Below are 22,553 nucleotides of genomic sequence, written 5' to 3'. Positions count from 1 at the left end.
TATGCAGCAGTTCCGTTGTACATGTTGAATCTTCAAGTATATACTGGCCGAAACTTATATCGTCAGTTTACTTCCTAAATCAGAAACAAGAACCGCTGCCAAATGTGGGCAGAACCTTTCCACTGAGAACTGGCTTTGTGACCAAAAGGGGCAGGGGAATGACACATCAAATTGTAGACTTGTGAGTCTCGCTTCACCAAATAAACCAAGGTGTGGCTGCTGACTATTAACGGGGAAGAACTGGTTTGGCTTCTGTGGCTGTGCTGCAGTTTACCTTTTAAAATGGAATTAAACCACGACAAGACTTCACTGAAATAAATAGTTTAATGACATTAGAGTGATGATAATGAAATGGTCAGCAAGTGATTAAAGACCTTTAAATCAAAGACAAGATAGCATTAGAAGCAAATTTCTATTAGTATTTTATCCCTTTGTTTAGTATCATTTCAATGTCGTGGCTTGTTTCCCTTACACTTGGATCAGATAACCAGGACTGGGAACGATAGTTTATCACTCTCTGCATCGATAACAATAGTTCGGATAACATTAGAAATTGTGAAAGTGAACATTTGTTTTACTGGAATCCAAGGTTACACTATAGCCTTGGAGTCACTCCAGGATATGTGTACAAAGGGACAGAACAGCAGTGGGAAATATTTTAAAAAGCGATCAATACAGTTCAGGAGAAATATATTCCACTAAATAAAAGAACTAAGCAACAATGAGACACTTAAGGGGAAGCTGGATAAGTACATGAGGGAGAAAGGAATAGAAGGATATTCTGATAGGGTGGGCGGAGGCTGGTGTGAAACACAAACACCGGCACGGATCGAATGGTCTGTTTCTGCACTGATAAACTATTGTTCCCAGTCCTGGTTATCACTCTGCCTTCACCTGAAATCCAGCCCAGACTGAAGCGAGTCACTGCTTCAGTGCCAGCTTCAGCATCATGAGGCCCCCAACCTGAACTGAAAGAAGCAGCAATAACTGGCAGTCCATTGTGGTATAGAAGCATCGTGTCATTATCTGTTAATTTTTTAACAGTCTATAGCAAAATCTATTAAAACAATTACAGATACAACTGAGGAAGGAACAGTGGTCCCGGGTTATTTAGTGAGTAGCTCGGTCACACAGATCGGAAGGTTTGCTTTTTGCTCTGTGCTGATCTCAGCCTCGTCTCAGTTAGGTGGTCAGTCAGTGTTCCTACTCCAGGTAACTATCCAGTGACCCCGGCGGGAACTGTACATGGGTGGACATTGGGCCAGAACAGGATTGAGCTTGGGTGCAGCACCCCATGGTTGAATGGCCCTGCCCTGTGTGAGCAATGGTCACTCGGGTGAGATGCTGCAGGACAAACACCTGTTGTCCTGCACCTAACAAGGAATTGACACCTTCAGGCAGGGAAGGGAGAAAGTGGGTGGGGAAAAAATAAAAAGCAAATAAGCAAATCATTTTGTGACAAGTCACTGGCAGACCAGGAAAATAGACCACAACTTATTCAGATGCAGCCAATATCAGTAAGAGCTGAATTGATCCAGACAGGAAAGCCAACCTGGAAAATAGATATGAAATAAATTTCATCAATACTTTGAGGGCAATCTGTACATGAACCAGAGCAGTCCGTGATCTCAAAGTCTGAACTACCACTCCAGGGCTGAAGGAAACAATCACATAGTGATCTCTATATATCATATATACACACACATCAATCTATCGAGAATGGGGAGCATTCGATAGAGTCACACTGCAGAGGAAGACTGCAAACCTCTGACAGACCAGTTGTATTGCTGTACAATGAAGCTGCACCAAACACTGGGGAACACCAACATCCTATTAACAAGTGGCCCAGAAACTAGCCCCACACCAGTTATGAAAGAATATCCACCAGGATTCCCACAAAACCCTGGAGCAAGTTAGACTCACCGTCAATTCTAGAAATCTTTCAGAATCTAGGACAGTCGGATTGACAGCAAGTCCAAAATATACAGGAAAGCTCAGATTCCTCCACAACATACACCCGACAGTGACATTCTAACAATGAAGCTTTCGAAAGGGAATTGTATATATATAGATTTGAAAAGGAGACATTTTCAGGGCTCTGGGGCAAGAGCAGGGGAGTGGGACTAATTGGAGAGCTCTTTTAAAGAGCCGGCATAGGCAGGATGGGCTGAATGGCCTTCTGTGCTGCATCATTCTATGAAACCATACTGGGCTGTAAAATACAGTGAATCTACTGATTGCTTACTCCATTACTTAGACCATCTTGAGAAGCAGGACGTAGATAAAACCTCCAAAACTGGAATTAACCAGAAGATACTCCGAGTATAAATGCAATGCTTCATGGGTCTAACTGAGATGACGAAGACATTCAGTGAAGCTCTGGTGGAGAAGGGGGACTTGAAGGCACTTAGAAAGAAGACATTTGCTAGGCCACATTCAGTGGGATAGTGGCCATGTGGAGGGAGGCCTTGGACAGAATGGGAGCAGTTGAAAAACCGTAAAATTAATATAATTTCCTCTGGCTTCTGTAAGAACAGTGGTTCACCCAGGGAATAAGAAACCCAAGGACACCTCACATTGAGCAAAATAGGAGAGTAATTACTCTCGAGCAGGTAGTGCACATTCTTGCTGAGCTGCACTTCCAGAAAACTCAATTCTATCTTTAAGAAAAAAGTCAAACCCCCAAAGACAGCACAGGGTTTAGGAGCACAGATTGGTCCAACAGATTATATACCTCACCAATTGCCACTGCTCAATATACATCAACAAAACACTGTCCGCATGGAAGATTTCAATAATTATATTAAATTAAACGTGTTAAATGCAAATTAACGTCCCACTTAGGACAAACATTTTGTCTGATCTGTTAAACAGAACCATGAACATGAGCAAGGACTTCATTTCAAGATGTGCAACAATGAGAAAGATGAGGAGTCCTGCTGAATCCTCGAGATAAATCAACAAGGGTTGAGGCCAAGAATAATGAGCAAAGGTTAGACACGAGCGCTCCAGCTCATACCAAAGCTCAGCCTCTACAAAACTACTTCCCCAGTAACCTGCACCTAAGGAAACGCAAGCCATCGCTCAACTAGAGTTAAGAGTGTCCAAGTCAAACTACTGAAGAATCTATATCCACCTGCAGTACGGAGCCCACACACTTCCTTACCCGAGTCTAGAACCCTTGGGTGCAAGATTTAAGGAACCCAAGTGCATGCTGGATTTGAACCAAACTCCGCAGCTTACGAGAGATGCTCCTCTAACTTGTCTAACCCTTCTACCGCAGTGGTTTGTAGGGTGCCCCAGACTGAGGCGGGGAAAAGTGGGTCACAGTTCACACTCCTGATCATTATCCCCGTAAGATTAAGCTTTGCTGTGATACTTTCCATGGTTCAATAGCAACCCCACTTGGTTAGGCAGTGTCAGGCTGTGGTCGCTGGTGAAACGATGCAGTAGCTGGAGTCATCGCCTTCAGAGCAAGAGAGAGTTAAAGCAACAAAACTGGAGAAACACAGTACAGTAGTGTCGGAACACAACCAGTTAGTCAGGTTCCATGCAGGGATGGGGGAGCTGTTTAAAACAAAGTTTTCTTTATCCTTTCATTATGTGTTTGGTCCTCTATCCAAGCATCAAATTTCAACATCAATATGCTCGTCATTCTATCGGAAACACTAAAATCTATCCCATTGGTTTTTGGCCACCAGCATTCAGTCAGAAAGGAGGCACAGTTAAAGCTCTAAACTCATCCACAGCCCGATGCAGTTACATTGCATTTCAGCACGCTTCACAAACAAATTACTCCGAAGTGCAATTGCTCTCGTCTTAATGTGTAGCAGTCTTTATGCAAAGTCTCAAACAGCAATGAAATGCTGGTCTGATTTTTGGTGCATTAGTTGGGGGAGGAATGTTGGGGCCTTGATTTAATGCACCATCCCAACGATCTGATAACACAGCCCTCTTTCACTCTATAGCCAAGATTCTGTGCTCAAATCCTAGAGTGGGGTTTGAACCCACAACCTTCTGACTCAGATAAATATTAGTGGCTGAGCCAAGCTGACGCTTGCATTCTCCAGATGATGTTCTTACGGGGATAATGATCAGGAGTTTGAACTGTGACCCACTTTTCCCCCGAGAAGCAAAAGCACTAGTTAATCCAACAAAGATCGATTACATTTTGCAGGTGTCCTCAAAGGCAAGATAAAGTTCACCGTTGTTGCTTGCTGTTTGCTGGTGACATGACCAGATCCTTCCCATTCTCTGGCCAATCATTTTTCAATGGACATTCCTGCTGAGGGAACCAGGGCTTGTCCTGTATTCAGGTGGTTCTGCTTTACCACCCTCTCTGGTCCTCTTACACTTCTACCTAGAGAGCCCCGAGCTGGCTGTAGTTTTGCCCTTTCTCACCCTCTGAACGGTTTAACAGAAGCAGAGGTTGAAAGCTACCACAATACAACTTCAAAGTGTTTCCGATCCTAAGTGACAGCAAATGCAGTCGGGGCCCCGAACACACAGCGACCAAGCTGCTCTCCCCATTCCCATTACTGCCGACTGCTGCAGAATTCTCTGGCAGTCTCGCAGGAGTGAGCAGAGGTGCCTCTCGCAAGTTTACTAGTAATTAGTTGCTAATTCCTATTTTTATTCCCCACTAGTTAAACTTAGTACAAGTACTTGTTTCCTTCTTTAGCCCCTGCTCATTAATCACTTTCCAAATTGAAGACGAAAGGTCATCGACCTGAAACGTTAACTGTTTCTCTCTCCACAGATGCTGCCTGACCTGCTGAGCATTTCCAGTTTTTATTCCAAATTGAGGCATTGGTCCTTTTACATACGCTGCTTTGTTAGAAGTTAAAAAGTGACCTCCTATTGAATAGTATTGAATGAGTGTACAGGAATAACCGTGAATTCAACTCCCTCACCAGAATCAAACCTCAGTCAGATTCTAATTCTCAGTGCTGGGTGATCAATTACCATCAATAGTTGTTCAAATTGGGGGTTAGCCACCGAATCATTCATCATCTCATTTATAATCACTTGCAATAATCAATATGTACTTTCAAATGATAAGAGGAATAAAATCTGGCTTTCCTATTTATAATACACCTGTGTTTTTTTAAAACCCTTTACATATACGAAAATACATTAAAAAGAGTAAATTAGAAAAATCAAAGATAAAAAATACCTGGCAGCAAACATAGGCTGACTGGGAATTAAAGTGTGCTTCAGTATTCGCTTACTCTTAAAACCGGAAGAGAGGTATATACACACTTATAAAAACATCTCTTAAAATATTTCAAAAATAAAATGGCTCTTCTGGCCTCCTGCAAACAGACGTGGTCCCTGTCAATGTGCAATCATTCAGTGGCAATTCCGTCAAGAGCAGCAGCAGCATCCTCATAGTCTTCAGCACTGACTCGTTTGTAGTCCGTATGGAACAAGAGTGCAAAGCAGCAAGCCTCCAAACTACAGATAGCAGCTAACACCAACGTTGGAACTATTAAATAAAGAATATTTTAACTGATTATTATATCAATGAAGTGCTATTAGAGATAATTTAAAAGTTTCATGCCCATGTGGAGTAGACCAGGGGTGTCCAACCTGTGGCACTTGACCCACTCAGCCTGCACCCCACGCCCCAGCAATTAGATCCTTGAAGCCCAACAACCAAGTCCTATTGAGACTCGTATTGTTTTATTTACTGTGTGCCCTGTTTGAATTCCCTGGCTCTAGAGGGTTGGAAAGGACAGTTTTCAGTGCTGTAAGCCTCATGGATGGATAAAACAATCAGAAAACCCAAGTTCCATTAGCACCAACTAGAGAAATATCCAAATTAATGGGTTTAAACTTTACACATGGCCCCAGCGCTCCATGACACACACAAAGTCACAAACTAGGACAGCCTGCAAGTAGATCCTCATTAAAAAGAGTATTGGATATCTGGGAGCGATGTCAAGACCAGCGTCTAAATTCAAGGGTTCAAATAATTAACTGCAAGAACTTATAAAAATCAGATGCTTCAGAACCACTGTTAAGGACAAGGTTGTATAAGTTCTGGAAACATTGCTAACTATCACCACATTGACTCCAATCTATACAACAGCCTGGCCATTTAATGCTGGTAACTGATCAGCTATCTAAGGAGTATATAAACATAAAGCAATCTCATCAGGTTATCAATCACAAACTGACCTAAACTACAATCGATAATCAACAAACCAGTTCACGCTGAACTACTGTGCCACAACTGACCTGCTTTGATAGCCTGCTTTTCATTTCTTTAATTACTATTTGAATACTCAATGGTTAAGGTTAGGTATTTCTAATTATGATTCTGAAGTTAGTAAACAATTGCTGCCTGACTTTGTCTTTGATGATTAGGCAGGAAGGGGTTAATTCTGTCACACAACTTGTGCGTGACCTATTTGGAAGTTGGCATGGGGAGTGTAAATACCATCGGAACTAGCTGATGCAAGAGTACAGCGAGTCAAGTTCAGACATTATTCACCCCTAGGTGGAGGCTGGGTTGTAAATTGCAGATTGCTTCTTGACGAGGAGGTAAGGAGTTAAGGGTTTGTCTGCTACCAATCTGTGTTCTTACAAAGCAATGCACTTGTAGATGACAGCAGAGGTTTCGCCCTCAGTCCGCTGCACCATGCAGCAGGCTGATCACCTCTAGCATGGCTTTCACCATTTGTATTAAGTACAGGTGTCCCATCATCAATCTGATGCACATCTAACTGTGCTGATCACTTGACAGCGCACAAGGGACCATTTCCCTTTCCTCCAAGACCAAAGTAATATTTACATTTTAACACAAGCTTTCTATTTAACCACCTGGGGAATACCAGCCTAGTAAAAAATCTAATGAGCAAAGTTGAAAAGGACGTCTGCATTTAAAAAGGTTCGAGGCAGAAATCCACACTAACTTGTCCAATCGAGTGCTGCCCCCACTCCAACTTGACACGCAGAACCGTCACTAGTAACTGGCTGAGCCAGCATTGGTAAAAGAAGAATAAATAAAGCTCCCTGGAGCTGCCTGCAAGGAAAGACACAAGAGATTAGTCACTGCGTGGCAGTGTAATCAGACACTCCCTTGGGAGAAAACTAAGTTGAAGGAATTTTAAAGTGATATTGTACAGGAGAAACTGAAACCAAACCATTGCTGATTGGCCGAATGGCCATCTTTCTGCTGTAATTTCTGATCCTATGGTAAGGAGACAGAAGTCACTGGGAAAACTGGAAGAAAGCCAAATGTAATAAAGATGAATTACCCGGAAACAAAGATCAATCCAGCAGAAGTTGCTTCCCCTACGGGGTATGAACATTCCACGCCAAGCTCCATGCCCACTGGATAGATGGAAAACCCAAACAGCCCAAAAAGTGAACATACCACAGCCAGGCCATAAGGCTCATCTCTCATTCGCGATACCTGAAAGTGCAGAATACCACAATAGTGACAAGGCTTCAATCGGTTCTCAGTTTCCTTAAGTCTTTTTATAGAACAATTCTCTACACAATCTACTTTCCCAATCCAGTCTGAAAACACCAATTCATCCTTTCACCTCCAGACAAGGCAAACCATCCCACAAGTGACTGAGACCAGTACCAGTCACCTTCTGCTCCCACTCACTTCCTGCACTAGTTGTTCTGCGGCACTCTTGTCTGCAAGAAAAAAAAATTAGGAGCAGGAGTCGGCAATTCGGCCCCTCGAGCCTGCTCCGCCATCCAATTAGATCATGGCTGATCTTCTACCTCAACTCCACCTTCCTGCACGATCCCCATATCCCTTAGTATCCAAAAATCTATTGCTCTCAGCCTTGAATACACTCAACAACTCAGCATCCACAGCCCTCTGGGGGAGAGAATTCCAAAGATTCACACCCTTTGATGGAGAACTTTCTCATCTCAGTCCTAATGGCTGACCCCTTATCCTGAGATTATGACCCCTAGTTCTAGACTCCCCAGCCAAGGGAAACATCCTCCAAGATTCTACTCTGTCAAGCCCTGTAAGAATTTTAGATGTTTCAATGAGATCACCTCTCATTCTTCTAAACTCTAGAAAATATAGGCCTAGTCTACTCAATCTCTCCTCATAGGACAATCCCCCATCCCAGGAACCAGCCTGGTGAACCTTCGTTGCACTCCCTCTAAGGCAAGTATATCCTTCCTTAGGTAAGGAGACACAATTTTATCTGGTTAAACATTGGGAAGACCAAAGCCACAGTCTTCAGCCCCCCACTACATACGCTGTACCCTTTCCCTGCCCGGAAACTGTCTCAGGATAAACAAGACTATTTTTGCTAGTTTGGCCCCATATCTTCTCCATCGCAAAGACCGCCTACTTCCACCTCTATCTCCACTTGCTTCCACTGAAACCCTCATCCATATCATTGTCACTTCCAGACTTGACTATTTCAATGCTTTCCTGGCCGACCTCCCACCTTCCACAATCTTCAGCTCATCCAAAACTCTGCTGCTCGTATCCTATCCCACATCAAGTCCCGCTCTCTGATTATCCCAGTAACCACTGACCTACATTTACTCCTGCCTCTAATTTAAAAGTCCTATCCTTGTCTTCAAACCCTTTGCGGGCCTCGCCCGTCCCCATTCCTGCAGCCCCAGTGGTTGGTGTGTGGTCCCACAGACCCTAGGACCAGTGCAAGAAAACTGACCTGTCAGTTTCATCAAATAATGTAGAGTTTACCAATGGGACAATCAAAGAGTGACCAAAAGGGCAACAGATTCCTGGAGCTGCCTCTCTCCTGGAATTGTTAACATACTGTAAAAATGTATTGGTGACACTAAAGAAACACTTACCAGCGCAAAAGCAATGCTGGCAAAAGCGGTAAAACAAAAATTAATTTTGGTGGTTTCCATAAACTTCTTTGTTCTGTCCACATACAACCCAAGCACGAACGCGCCCAAAATCCCAAATGTAATAAACAAGGCCCCGCACAGCCCAGCAAAACTCTGCAAAGAGAGAGAGAGAGGTTACACTGTACAAACTACACACAACAGTCATGTGTGGTCAGGAATCGTAACAGTAATCAAAGCACATTTTATACACCATCGTGCTGAGTCAGCATGCTCATCGGCATAAACACAATTTGGGGAAGAGAGGAACAGTGAGTTCGTGAGCATTCACAATTTGGGGATTGTTTTTGGAAGCGGGGGAGGTACAAGAGGAACAGTAGGATAGAGACTGCAATTATTCCTGGTATAAGAGGTTTAAACGAGGTTCAACCTATGGCAAGGTAATTCATTCAAGTTTCCCAGTCACTCAGTATCTTCACTTAATGCAGCTTTCACCTCTTAAAATGAACAAAATGTAGGAGGTGTGGATCGAACCAGATCGTGAGTTGTCAGCTGTTTTAAGTTTTCACTTGACTTCTTAGGACTGTAAACATGTGTTTCTGGATCTCACTAGTGCCAGAAAGGCACACCAGAAAAAGGGGGGGGGGGGGGGGGGGGGGCGGGCTCCCCTGCACCCGGGGACAGGGGGGGCTCTGCACCCAGAGAGAGGGGGCTCCCTCCCCGCCTCCAGAGACAGAGGGGGCTCCATACCCAGGGATGGGGGCTCCCTCCTCCCCAGCACCCAGAGACAGGGGGCTCCCTCTCCGCCTCCAGAGACAGGGGGCTCCCTCCCCCTCCCCCGCACCCAGCGATGGGGGGTGGGGATTGCTCCATGCAGGGCCAGTAAAGGGAGGGGGCCTCCACGCTTTATCAGCAACTGTTAGTAACAGGAACTCTCTCTATGCTTCGGGCCTTGCCCAGTTACCAATTTTAATCAACTGCATTACTTTATACCAACAAACCCTGGGAGTGGACAGGAAATCAGTCTCAGGCCCCACACTTTTTTAAATATTCATTCACGGGATGTGGGCATTGTTGGCAAGGCCAGCATTTATTGCCCATCCCTAATTGCCTTGAGAAAGTGGTGGTGAGTCGCCTTCTTGACAACTAAGTGTCTCGCTTGGCCATTTCAGGGAGCAGTTAAGAGTCAACCACATTGCTGTGGGTCTGGAGTCACATATCGGCCAGACCGGGTAAGGACGGCAGATTTCCTTCCCGTTGATGGGTTTTTACGACAATCTGTTAGATTCATGGTCACCATTACCGATACAAGCTTTTTATTCCAGATTTATTTAATTAATTGAATTTAAATTCCCCAGCTGCCAGGAGGGTTTTGAACTCATGTCTGTGGATCATTCGTCCAGGCCTCTGGGTTACTCACCCAGTAACATAACCGCCAGGCCACCGGTGATTAATGGATGCAAGCGAGAGCTTTGAATGACAAAAATTTATTCAACAACTTGAGAGCCAATAGGAGCATTTTACAAACTCTCACCACACCCTGAAACAGCGCTGGGCGCCGCACAGCAGCACCCATCCCCCATCTCCCCCCCCCCCCCGCATCCCCCATCGCCCCCTCAACACCCTGAAACAGCGCTGGGCGCCGCACAGCAGCAACCATCCCCCATCGCCCCCTCAACACCCTGAAACAGCGCTGGGCGCCGCACAGCAGCAACCATCCCCCATCTCCCCCCCCCCCCCCGCATTCCCCATCACCCCCTCAACACCCTGAAACAGCGCTGGGCGCCGCACAGCAGCAACCATCCCCCATCTCCCCCTCCCCCATCAACACCCTGAAACAGCACTGGGTGCCACGCAGCAGCACCCATCCCCCAACTCCCCCTCCCCCCGCCCCCATCTCCCCCTCCCATCACTGCCCCCCACTCCCCCATCCCCCGCCGGGCACCCACACCCTGAAACAGCGCTGGGCGCTGCACAGCAGCACCCATCCCCCATCGCCCCCTCAACACCCTGAAACAGCACTGGGTGCCACATAGCAGCACCCATCCCCCAACTCCCCCTCTCCCCCCATCCCTGCCCCCCACTCCCCCATCCCCCGCCGGGCACCCACACCCTGAAACAGTGCTGGGTGCCCGCACAGCAGCACCCATCTCCCCCCCCCCCGCTGGGTCACAAACCACAATAGCTGCCATCTTGTGCAACAGCAGCAAAATGGGAAGAGAGATTCATCTCCTGCAGTGCTCTTGCACTGGGCACCCGCGCAGCCAGCCAGAATTTATCATTCACCTACATCTCACTATCTCCGACCAAGGTCACAGTTCCTGCTGCAGTCAGGAAACTTGTAGTTCCATTAACAATAGTGAAAAAGAATTGCTGTAGTGAATTTGCTAGGATTTAACTGCGAAACAAACCACAACAAATTCTCAGAACAAAATTCATGTAATTCTCGAGCCTTATCTTGACATCTTTAGCTGAACATTTTCAATGCATTGCTGCTTTAGTCATCTTGTATGTAGTACACACTCACCAGGGTGCAATATAAATGCTGAAAAATATTATTCACTTAAAAACAGACTGAACAGTAAGCCTGAAGAATAGGGCCACTGGAAGTGGAAGCAAGTGGAATGGGTAGCCCCAGCGGCCCAGGCCTGTCTACATTTTCTCGGTGGAGAATCTGGCAGTGTATAGAGCTGCTTTGTTCTTGTACTATTGGACACTGACTTCTTTATTCATATATATTGGTTTAAAAAATTATAAGAGCATTGTTAACAGAACCCTACCACTAACTGGCCCCCTCCCCTCAAGATAACTGGTTAAACCAAGAAACCGTCTATTCTTTGGGACATGTTTCTCAAGATTTGTATTTAGGGAAATGCCATATTTAAAAATACATGCAAATTTTGTATGTTGTAGTAAAGTTGGGGAATAAAGTTTCCATTCTGGATGCAAATCAAAGCACAAAGTTGTCTCTATTTTCAGCAAAGTACCAATGACTTAACAGCAGAGCCGGGTGGGCACAGGAGCTGGTTAGTGCCCACACTATTTATCTAAAGTCATCAGCAGGGGGCACGAGACCCTACAAGTAATTCAATGCTGTCAGTGCCACGTCCAAGGAAGAGATATTAGATGGGGTGACCAAAAGCTTGGTCAAAAAGGTGGGTTTTAAGGAGGATCATAAAAGAGAGGGGGTGGAGAGGTGGAGGGTTTTAGGGAGGGAATTCCAGAGCATGAGGTCTAGACGGCTGAAGGCACAGCTGCCAATGGTGGGGCAAAGGGGAGGTGGATGCGCAAGAGCTCAGAGTCGGAGGAATGGACAATCCAGGGAGTTCTCGGGTTGGAGGAGGTTACAGAGAAGGCAAGGCAAGGCCAGGAAGGGATTTAAACACTAGAATGAGAATTTTAAATTGGAGCTGTTGGTGGACTGGGAGTCAATGAAGATCAGCAACAGGGTGAGCAGGACCTGGTGTGGGATAGTGTTCGGGCAGCAGAGTTCTGTACGAGCTGAAGTTTAGAGTCAATCGGTGGCTATGATTTCCAGTGAAAGGCAAGAGAAGTCAGCAGAACCTTAATGGCTTTCTCTTCTAGTAACTGCCTGCTGTTTTTCTCCGCTGCACTGTGTGTTGTGCCCGCTCGTGCTCTCACTCCCTAGGCCTGAAACTTAACCTTATGTTTGCTACCCAGTAAAATCACACCATTAATAACAGCATTAATCCCCTCCCGTCAATGATGCCAATATGTACACACCCGTCCCATGAACGCTTTGTGTTGTGATGTCACTAGTTGCAATGGCCAATTTGTGGTGCGAGCCTGCACTTCTCCAGTCACTGGTTGCCAAGGAGACCAGCGGTTGGATTCAGAGTAAATTCAGTCGAGTTACAATCTTTGGCCATTCTACCTCGAACCAGCCTTTAGTAGAACAGGCCTTCACATCTAGTACCTGATTCGTTGAGTACTATTCTATATTGTAACAGTGCTTCCCAAATGAGAAAAGGAGTGAGTTCCAGAGATCCCGTATTTATTACAGAATACGATTTGCTTTTCTGTGGAAGAAAAATGAGCCCAAGAAGCTGATGAGATGAAGTTCCTCATTCAGCTCAATTTAAACTGTTAAAAAAGCCCTTCTTAAAATTATTCGAGATATAAAGAATACTCAAGGGCAGAGGCGGGTCATTTTATAAACATTACAGCAACAAAACGATCGGCATCTAATCTGCCCAGCACAGCTTTCCATTCCGAGAATAATTCTCAATGTCCCTGCGGGGGCTTCTGGGGGAATGGAGTGCGGTATCTTTCCCCCATCAGTGTCCCTGTGCGGGGGTTTCTCGGGGAATGGAGTGCGGTATCTTTCCCCCATCAATGTCCCTGTGCGGGGGTTTCTGGGGGAATGGAGTGCGGTATCTTTCCCCCATCAGTGTCCCTGTGCGGGGGTTTCTCGGGGAATGGAGTGCGGTATCTTTCCCCCATCAGTGTCCCTGTGCGGGGGTTTCTCGGGGAATGGAGTGCGGTATCTTTCCCCCATCAATGTCCCTGTGCGGGGGTTTCTGGGGGAATGGAGTGCGGTATCTTTCCCCCATCAGTGTCCCTGTGCGGGTTTCTGGGGGAATGGAGTGCGGTATCTTTCCCCCATCAATGTCCCTGTGCGGGGGTTTCTGGGGGAATGGAGTGCGGTATCTTTCCCCCATCAGTGTCCCTGTGCGGGGGTTTCTGGGGGAATGGAGTGCGGTATCTTTCCCCCATCAATGTCCCTGTGCGGGGGTTTCTGGGGGAATGGAGTGCGGTATCTTTCCCCCATCAGTGTCCCTGTGCGGGTTTCTGGGGGAATGGAGTGCGGTATCTTTACCCCATCAATGTCCCTGTGCGGGGGTTTCTGGGGGAATGGAGTGCGGTATCTTTCCCCCATCAATGTCCCTGTGCGGGGGTTTCTGGGGGAATGGAGTGCGGTATCTTTCCCCCATCAATGTCCCTGTGCGGGGGTTTCTGGGGGAATGCAGTGCGGTATCTTTCCCCCATCAATGTCCCTGTGCGGTTTCTGGGGGAATGGAGTGCAGTAACTTTCCCCCATCAATGTCCCTGTGCGGGGCTTTCTGGGGGAATGGAGTGCGGTTCTTTCCATCGGTGTCCCTGTGCGGGGGTTTCTGGGGGAATGGAGTGCGGTATCTTTCCCCCATCAATGTCCCTGTGCGGGGGTTTCTGGGGGAATGGAGTGCGGTATCTTTCCCCTATCAATGTCCCTGTGCGGGTTTCTGGGGGAATGGAGTGCGGTATCTTTCCCCCATCAATGTCCCTGTGCGGGGGTTTCTGGGGGAATGGAGTGCGGTATCTTTCACCCATCAATGTCCCTGTGCGGGTTTCTGGGGGAATGGAGTGCGGTATCTTTCCCCTATCAATGTCCCTGTGCGGGTTTCTGGGGGAATGGAGTGCGGTATCTTTCACCCATCAATGTCCCTGTGCGGGTTTCTGGGGGAATGGAGTGCGGTATCTTTCCCCTATCAATGTCCCTGTGCGGGGGTTTCTGGGGGAATGGAGTGCGGTATCTTTCACCCATCAATGTCCCTGTGCGGGTTTCTGGGGGAATGGAGTGCGGTATCTTTCCCCTATCAATGTCCCTGTGCGGGTTTCTGGGGGAATGGAGTGCGGTATCTTTCACCCATCAGTGTCCCTGTGCGGGTTTCTGGGGGAATGGAGTGCGGTATCTTTCCCCCATCAATGTCCCTGTGCGGGGGTTTCTGGGGGAATGGAGTGCGGTATCTTTCCCCCATCAATGTCCCTGTGCGGGGGTTTCTGGGGGAATGGAGTGCGGTATCTTTCCCCCATCAATGTCCCTGTGCGGGGGTTTCTGGGGGAATGGAGTGCGGTATCTTTCCCCCATCAGTGTCCCTGTGCGGGTTTCTGGGGGAATGGAGTGCGGTATCTTTCCCCCATCAGTGTCCCTGCGGGGGTTTCTGGGGGAATGGAGTGCGGTATCTTTCCCCCATCAATGTCCCTGTGCGGGGGTTTCTCGGGGAATGGAGTGCGGTATCTTTCCCCCATCAATGTCCCTGTGCGGGGGTTTCTGGGGGAATGGAGTGCGGTATCTTTCCCCCATCAGTGTCCCTGTGCGGGTTTCTGGGGGAATGGAGTGCGGTATCTTTCCCCCATCAATCTCCCTGCGCGGGTTTCTGGGGGAATGGAGTGCGGTATCTTTCCCCCATCAATGTCCCTGTGCGGGGGTTTCTGGGGGAATGGAGTGCGGTATCTTTCCCCCATCAGTGTCCCTGTGCGGGTTTCTGGGGGAATGGAGTGCGGTATCTTTCCCCCATCAATCTCCCTGCGCGGGTTTCTGGGGGAATGGAGTGCGGTATCTTTCCCCCATCAATGTCCCTGTGCGGGGGTTTCTGGGGCATGGAGTGCGGTATCTTTCCCCCATCAATGTCCCTGCGGGGGTTTCTGGGGGAATGGAGTGCGGTATCTTTCCCCCATCAATCTCCCTGCGCGGGTTTCTGGGGGAATGGAGTGCGGTATCTTTCCCCCATCAATGTCCCTGTGCGGGGGTTTCTGGGGCATGGAGTGCGGTATCTTTCCCCCATCAATGTCCCTGCGGGGGTTTCTGGGGGAATGGAGTGCGGTATCTTTCCCCCATCAATGTCCCTGTGCGGGGGATTCTGGGGGAATGGAGTGCGGTATCTTTCCCCCATCAATGTCCCTGTGCGGTTTCTGGGGGAATGGAGTGCGGTATCTTTCCCCCATCAATGTCCCTGTGCGGTTTCTGGGGGAATGGAGTGCGGTATCTTTCCCCCATCAATGTCCCTGTGCGGGTTTCTGGGGGAATGAAGTGCGGTATCTTTCCCCCATCAATGTCCCTGTGCGGGGGTTTCTGGGGGAATGGAGTGCGGTATCTTTCCCCCATCAATGTCCCTGTGCGGGGGTTTCTGGGGGAATGCAGTGCGGTATCTTTCCCCCATCAATGTCCCTGTGCGGTTTCTGGGGGAATGGAGTGCGGTATCTTTCCCCCATCAGTGTCCCTGTGCGGGTTTCTGGGGGAATGGAGTGCGGTATCTTTCCCCCATCAATGTCCCTGCGGGGGTTTCTGGGGGAATGGAGTGCGGTATCTTTCCCCCATCAATGTCCCTGTGCGGGGGTTTCTGGGGGAATGGAGTGCGGTATCTTTCCCCCATCAGTGTCCCTGTGCGGGGGTTTCTGGGGGAATGGAGTGCGGTATCTTTCCCCCATCAGTGTCCCTGTGCGGGGGTTTCTGGGGGAATGGAGTGCGGTATCTTTCCCCCATCAATGTCCCTGTGCGGGGGTTTCTGGGGGAATGGAGTGCGGTATCTTTCCCCCATCAGTGTCCCTGTGCGGGGGTTTCTGGGGGAATGGAGTGCGGTATCTTTCCCCCATCGATGTCCCTGTGCGGTTTCTGGGGGAATGGAGTGCGGTATCTTTCCCCCATCAATGTCCCTGTGCGGGTTTCTGGGGGAATGGAGTGCGGTATCTTTCCCCCATCAATGTCCCTGTGCGGGGGTTTCTGGGGGAATGGAGTGCAGTATCTTTCCCCCATCAATGTCCCTGTGCGGGTTTCTGGGGGAATGGAGTGCGGTATCTTTCCCCCATCAATGTCCCTGCGGGGGTTTCTGGGGGAATGGAGTGCGGTATCTTTCCCCCATCAATGTCCCTGTGCGGGGGTTTCTGGGGGAATGGAGTGCGGTATCTTTCCCCCATCAATGTCCCTGTGCGGGTTTCTGGGGGAATGGAGTGCGGTATCTTTCCCCCATCAATGTCCCTGTGCGGGTTTCTGGGGGAATGGAGTGCGGTATCTTTCCCCCATCAATGTCCCTGCGGGGGTTTCTGGGGGAATGGAGTGCGGTATCTTTCCCCCATCAATGTCCCTGTGCGGGGGTTTCTGGGGGAATGGAGTGCGGTATCTTTCCCCCATCAATGTGCCTGTGCGGGGGTTTCTGGGGGAATGGAGTGCGGTATCTTTCCCCCATCAGTGTCCCTGTGCGGGGGTTTCTGGGGGAATGGAGTGCGGTATCTTTCCCCCATCAATGTCCCTGTGCGGGGGTTTCTGGGGGAATGGAGTGCGGTATCTTTCCCCCATCGATGTCCCTGTGCGGTTTCTGGGGGAATGGAGTGCAGTATCTTTCCCCCATCAATGTCCCTGTGCGGGGGTTTCTGGGGGAATGGAGTGCAGTATCTTTCCCCCATCAATGTCCCTGTGCGGGTTTCTGGGGGAATGGAGTGCGGTATCTTTCCCCCATCAATGTCCCTGTGCGGTTTCTGGGGGAATGGAGTGCGGTATCTTTCCCCCATCAATGTCCCTGTGCGGGTTTCTGGGGGAATGGAGTGCGGTATCTTTCCCCCATCAATGTCCCTGTGCGGGTTTCTGGGGGAATGGAGTGCGGTATCTTTCCCCCATCAATGTCCCTGTGCGGGTTTCTGGGGGAATGGAGTGCGGTATCTTTCCCCCATCAATGTGCCTGTGCGGGGGTTTCTGGGGGAATGGAGTGCGGTATCTTTCCCCCATCAATGTCCCTGTGCGGGGGTTTCTGGGGGAATGGAGTGCGGTATCTTTCCCCCATCAATGTCCCTGTGCGGGTTTACAAATCGGAGAGAGCAGCAGACTGCTGGAATTAAACTACATTCCAGCCTCACCAAGGTTTGTGATTTACTTATAATAGCTACAATTTGCAGAAGTTTCTGACATCATAGAATCATACCGCACAGAAGGAGTCCATTCGGCCCATCGTGCCTGTGCCGGCTCGTTGAAAGAGCTCTCCAATTCGTCCCAATCCCCCGCCCGCTCTTTCCCATAGTCCAACGTACTCATGTTTTATATGGGAAATTTAAATATGTAAAAGACTTGCACTATATAAACATTATTAACATGCATCCTTAAATTCTACAGACAGAGCAAGAAACTGATTCTTTTTCCCCAAATATTTTCTTGAAGGGCACCATCTTCACGATAAAGCAGCAGAATAATCTCTGCAAAAGCACAACAGTGACACAGGTTGTGCCAAAATTGACCCGATATCTTCCGAACAGAAATGGCCAGAATCATTTCCATTCCCCGAACATAAAAGTTTTGACACTTTGTTCGATGAAAATGCTGCCACTTTGAAGAAAGGGAAGTATAAAATGTGGCCTTACATTCGAGTATCCCCGGACACACATAATCTGCTGCAAGAGTGCAGAGAAGGAGGTAAAAACACCAATCCCTCCCCCGAAACAGACCATCAGGATCAGGTACGCCTTGTTCTTCAACAACTGCAATTTAAAAATCAAAACATAAGTTAGAACATGCCAACAAACCCACATCTTAAAACAGTACAGCACATGTTTTCAATCAGCATAACAGTCACTGCTTAATCTCATCACTACATTCTCACAAAAACACACCACTAAATGATTTGGTCTCTGTGCACAATGAATAGACAGCCGACAGTGGTTTCTGGTAAATATCAGCATAATGATATCTGTTACAGCAAGTCCCCATAGCTAGAATGGCAAACTCTATGAACTGGGGCTGGAATTATTTTTGGAGAAATCAATTCAAGCTTCAATTGCTGTAGCTCTTACGGCCATGATTATGTGCAGCCAAAGTTCAAATAAAACATCTATTTTGTGATCAGCTACAAACCAAAATTAGAGTTCAGGGATGACAGAAAAAGCAAGGACACAGAAACCCCTTTTATTAATGTTAATGTTTAGACCCCGATTCTTTCCGGCTGCAATAATACAAGATTCTTTTTGCAAATTCAGTCAGTGGTTACAGTTAATTGCAAAATGCTTTTATCATTAAATTTGGAGAGGGAAGTAAAATCTAGCACAAAGTCAACTGACTCTCCCTAATTCTGCCAACAGTTCTATAGCATTACTGCTGACAATGAGGTGCATGCACCAATAGCAAAGCTACTGCAAAATGCGAGCATCAAGCTTCCCGCAGCAAGCCTGACAATGCAGCGCTCGCAGATCAGATGTCAACTCATTAAATAAACCCCAGCATTAGAATCTTAAGTAACCCTCTTTCCATTTCTGCTGTTGCTCTATTATAAACTGCTCTGGGGCAAAGGCAAATAGCAGCAGGTGAAGAGCTAGCACCAGCACACCCATGATGGGCCAAATAACCCCATTCAGTGCTGTAATTTCGACAGCTCTACGAACCATCTGGCAATCATTTTGAAACATTTATTTCCAGGATGTTGACAACACTGCGTCTATTGCCCATCCCCAATAGCCCTGGACTATGGAGTGGATTGCTGGGCCATTTCAGAGGACATTGCGAATCAGCCACATAATGCGGACCAGTCATGTGTAGGCCAGACCAGTTCGGGGGGATGGGAGGGGGTGTTAGGAGCAGGTCCCTTCCCTGAAAGCGATTAGTTTACGAGGGTTCGCTAAGTAGGAGACGTGTTGCTTATATGGGAAATAAATGTGCCATTCACCTTCACACCCCGTGAGTTTAGAGTCTGTATCTGAACTTACAGCAGCATCTAAACAATTGCTCTTCAATGAAGAACACAGTTATGCAACGCCGTCACTGCCTTAGTGTGACAAAAGAAAAATTGTCCCATAGATATACCAGTTGATATAATCTGCGCCTATCTATTTCACCTGAAGATATTTACTTGGTTTAAATGCTTTCATTTTGACTCATTCATGATAAATCTTCCATGTCTCGGCATGCCTTTCAATAACTAGGATGTGGAAAGTGTGCTCGTGGATTTCTTCACTGAACTTCTGGAATGACACTGGTTCCATCTACACCACCTATGTGACACGTCCAGTCTGTGAGGCGCAGCCGGTTTGACTGCTGTGCACAAGCTACCCGCCTTATTGCCATAAAACTTTGCAACAGAAGCTCAGGTATTTGTCCGTAAAAGTCAAGTCCAAGGACCAGGCATCAGCCCCACTGCTGTTCATTGCTGTGATGATCTTGCTGAAGGTAAGAAGCCTGTCTTAGTTAGCAATTCAACACCTATCAATGAAAATATATTTTGAGTTAAGGGGTTTCTCATTTATTCTACACTGGATCTGAAAAGTGCTTACCCCCAACATGTACTCCATGAAGACAGCAGAGCTCTAACCGCTTTCATTACTCATGAAGGGCTGTTTGAATTCTGCGGAATGCCCTATCTTTAGTCAGCACCAACACCCTTTCAAAAAATTATGACAATATTACTTAGGTTACAAGGCATACAGCATGAACCGAACCATGACCAGAACCCAAGAAGAACAAGGGATGCATTGCATTATAGTAATGATGCTGGGCTTAAACGTAACATGGGCTTAGACACAACAAACTTTATCTGGGTATACCAGATGTTTCACAACCTAGTGGTTAACCACCACTGACTCTGGAGAATGTACAACTACACTCTTTTCTACAGCTTCCTGCATAGTACAGTAAATTTATACCCAGGTACAGTATGTTGAACCTGTGGGGGCTGTTAGGTGTGCAAGTGAAGTATTTAAATGGACTGAGGCTGCTCAGGATTAACAAGATCAAAAACACAATTGCAGAGTCTTGCTTTAACTTTCTACTTCATTGCTTCACACTACTGTGCCCACAGATGTTTGAGATTACGGGCTGGATACTGTACTTACTCAGTCATGAGGATGAGTCTGAACATACAGTTGCGTTTGGTTCCTGCAACCTAACTGAAGCAGAAAGGGAATACTCTGTAGAAAGAAACAGCTGTTGCAAGGTTGTGGACTGTAGAAAAGTTCACCATGCATATCGATCAGACTATTCTACTTATAACAGAAGGGAACAGTCATACAGGACCACGTGTGACTCCATTGCTCCCTCCCCAAACGCAGCTACTAAGATGAACAGCAAACAGGAGCACAGTACACTGTTGACTGTTTATACAAATTATTTCCCCACCATTTGGGGGTCATTTGATCAGATAACAGACTGTTGCTATGATTACTGGTAACCTTGACAACTGCAGAGACGGTTTTACAAATCAGTGGTTTTCATCTAGTACTTGTCAACTTAGAGATATTGAAAGAGGCATCAAGTCACCGGCAAATGCATCCTTACTGGGTTTGTGATAACTTGCCATTTGGGAATATTTCAGTTGGTGTGGTGTTCATCGGTTGCATATTCTGAAAAGGTGCAGACACTCTAATGAAGCCAAGAACATGGTGACAGAAAAAAAGACAGTGAATGTCAATTAGTGTTTGAAGATGTATTCATGGACATTGCAGTAATGCGCTTTTGAGCATAGTTTTTGAATGTGGGCTCCCGAGACCATAGACAGTCAGAGATAATCAGATATCTAGACGTTGCTGTATTTGTTGACTTATTTCTGTTGCTGTAAACTATTAAAACCATTTCTGCAATGATAGCACTGTTTTCCTTCGGGTAGCTGACAATCTCAGAAGTTAGGACAGGGAGTATGCCAATATTTGCAGGGGGCTCCCAGGAGTATACACGTACAGTATATGATTTTCAAACACAGGAGGCCATATGATTAATCATCCCTGTGCTAGCTCTCTGAAGTAGCTATCCACTTTATCCCATTACCCTGTCCTTTCCCCATATCCATTGAAATTTTACCATATCAAATATTTATCCACTTCCCTTTTAAAAGCTGTTATGGATTCTGGTCCATCAGTTTCTGGGACAGCATGTCCTAAAAACCCTCTGCATTAAAAAGATTGTCCTAACCGTTCTCTGTTCATAAGATAGTGAAATTAATGCTCTCTCGTTACCACCTCCCCAACCATTGGGAATCAGTTTTCCCTATTTACCCCATCAAAACTTTTCATCGTTTTCAACAACCCTATCTCCTCTTAACCTTCTCTGCTCTAGTGAAAAGACCTGAGATTCTCCGATCTCTCCTCATAACTGAAGCGTCTCACCCCGGCATCATCTTAGTAAATCTCTTCTGCAACCTCTCCTTCATATGCTTTCTAAAGTAGGGTGCTCAAAACTGGGCACAATATTCTAACTATGGTCTAACCAATGATTAGTGTAGGTGTAAATAACCCTTTGGTTTTGTACTCAATACCCCTTTCTATTAAACCTAGGCTCCCATATGCTTTAAAAAAAAGACAAGTTTATCAACTTGTAAAAATTGATGTATCTGAAAACCCAAGTCTCGGCTCCTCTGAAAGTTTGACCATTTCGTTTATATTTCCTCTCTTTATTCTTCCTCCAAAAATGTATCACGTCACATTTCTCTGCATTAAATTTCATCTGACTTTGATCTGCCCAATCTAGGCTGTCTGTCCTCCTGAAGTCGCTTGTAGTCCTCTTCAGTGAGCCACACTCCCTGTTTTGGTGTTATCTACAAATTTTGATTGTGTCTCCGACACCCAAGTCCAGATCATTTAGTGAAATAGTCAATATTGGTAGGGAGGCCCCCAAAGAACATTGAGTATATTCAAGGCTGAGATCGATAGATTTTTGGACTCTAGGGGAATCAAGGGATATGGGGATCGGGCGGGAAAGTGGAGTTGAGGTCGATGATCAGCCGTGATCTTATTGAATGGCGGAGCAGACTCGAGGGGCCGTTTGGCCGACTCCTGCTCCTAATTCTTATGTTCTTAGTAACAGTTTAGAAACCTCTGCTTTTGAGAAACAGGGAAAATGTGGCCATGTCATTCAAATGAAAATGCTGCAATAACCATTTAAACCAATGGTTGCACTTTTTGCAAGTCTTAAGCAGAATTTGGGGTCAGCTTTTGTGTTCTCATTTGGCAGAATAAAGCTGGTGTTGGCTGAATCCATTGTGCGATACAGTATCTGAGTAATA

The 22,553-nt window shown here is 46.9% G+C and overlaps 1 protein-coding gene across 2 annotated transcripts in view; it reads right to left on the bottom strand.

Annotated features, from left to right (window-relative positions):
- Nucleotides 1–305: 305 nt before the first annotated feature.
- Nucleotides 306–22,553, bottom strand: part of slc49a3 (solute carrier family 49 member 3) — a 45,689-nt gene continuing 23,441 nt past the window's right edge. For both annotated transcript variants that reach the window (XM_086005617.1, XM_086005625.1), the window contains exons 6-10: nt 17,935–18,051; nt 8,812–8,964; nt 7,266–7,423; nt 6,921–7,030; nt 306–5,488 (exon numbers count right to left, since the gene is read on the bottom strand). In XM_086005617.1, the coding sequence (XP_085861743.1) occupies nt 5,349–5,488; nt 6,921–7,030; nt 7,266–7,423; nt 8,812–8,964; nt 17,935–18,051 (678 nt within the window). In that variant the 3' untranslated portion in view covers nt 306–5,348. The remainder of the gene's footprint in view (nt 5,489–6,920; nt 7,031–7,265; nt 7,424–8,811; nt 8,965–17,934; nt 18,052–22,553) is intronic.

The sequence above is a fragment of the Somniosus microcephalus genome, chromosome 2 (assembly GCF_052327205.1).
Source record: "Somniosus microcephalus isolate GS21.2 chromosome 2, FLI_Smic_1.0, whole genome shotgun sequence".
Classification (NCBI taxonomy): Eukaryota; Metazoa; Chordata; class Chondrichthyes; order Squaliformes; family Somniosidae; genus Somniosus; species Somniosus microcephalus.
The sequence above is the reverse complement of the archived record's forward strand: the minus strand, read 5'-3'. Positions and strand labels throughout refer to the sequence as shown.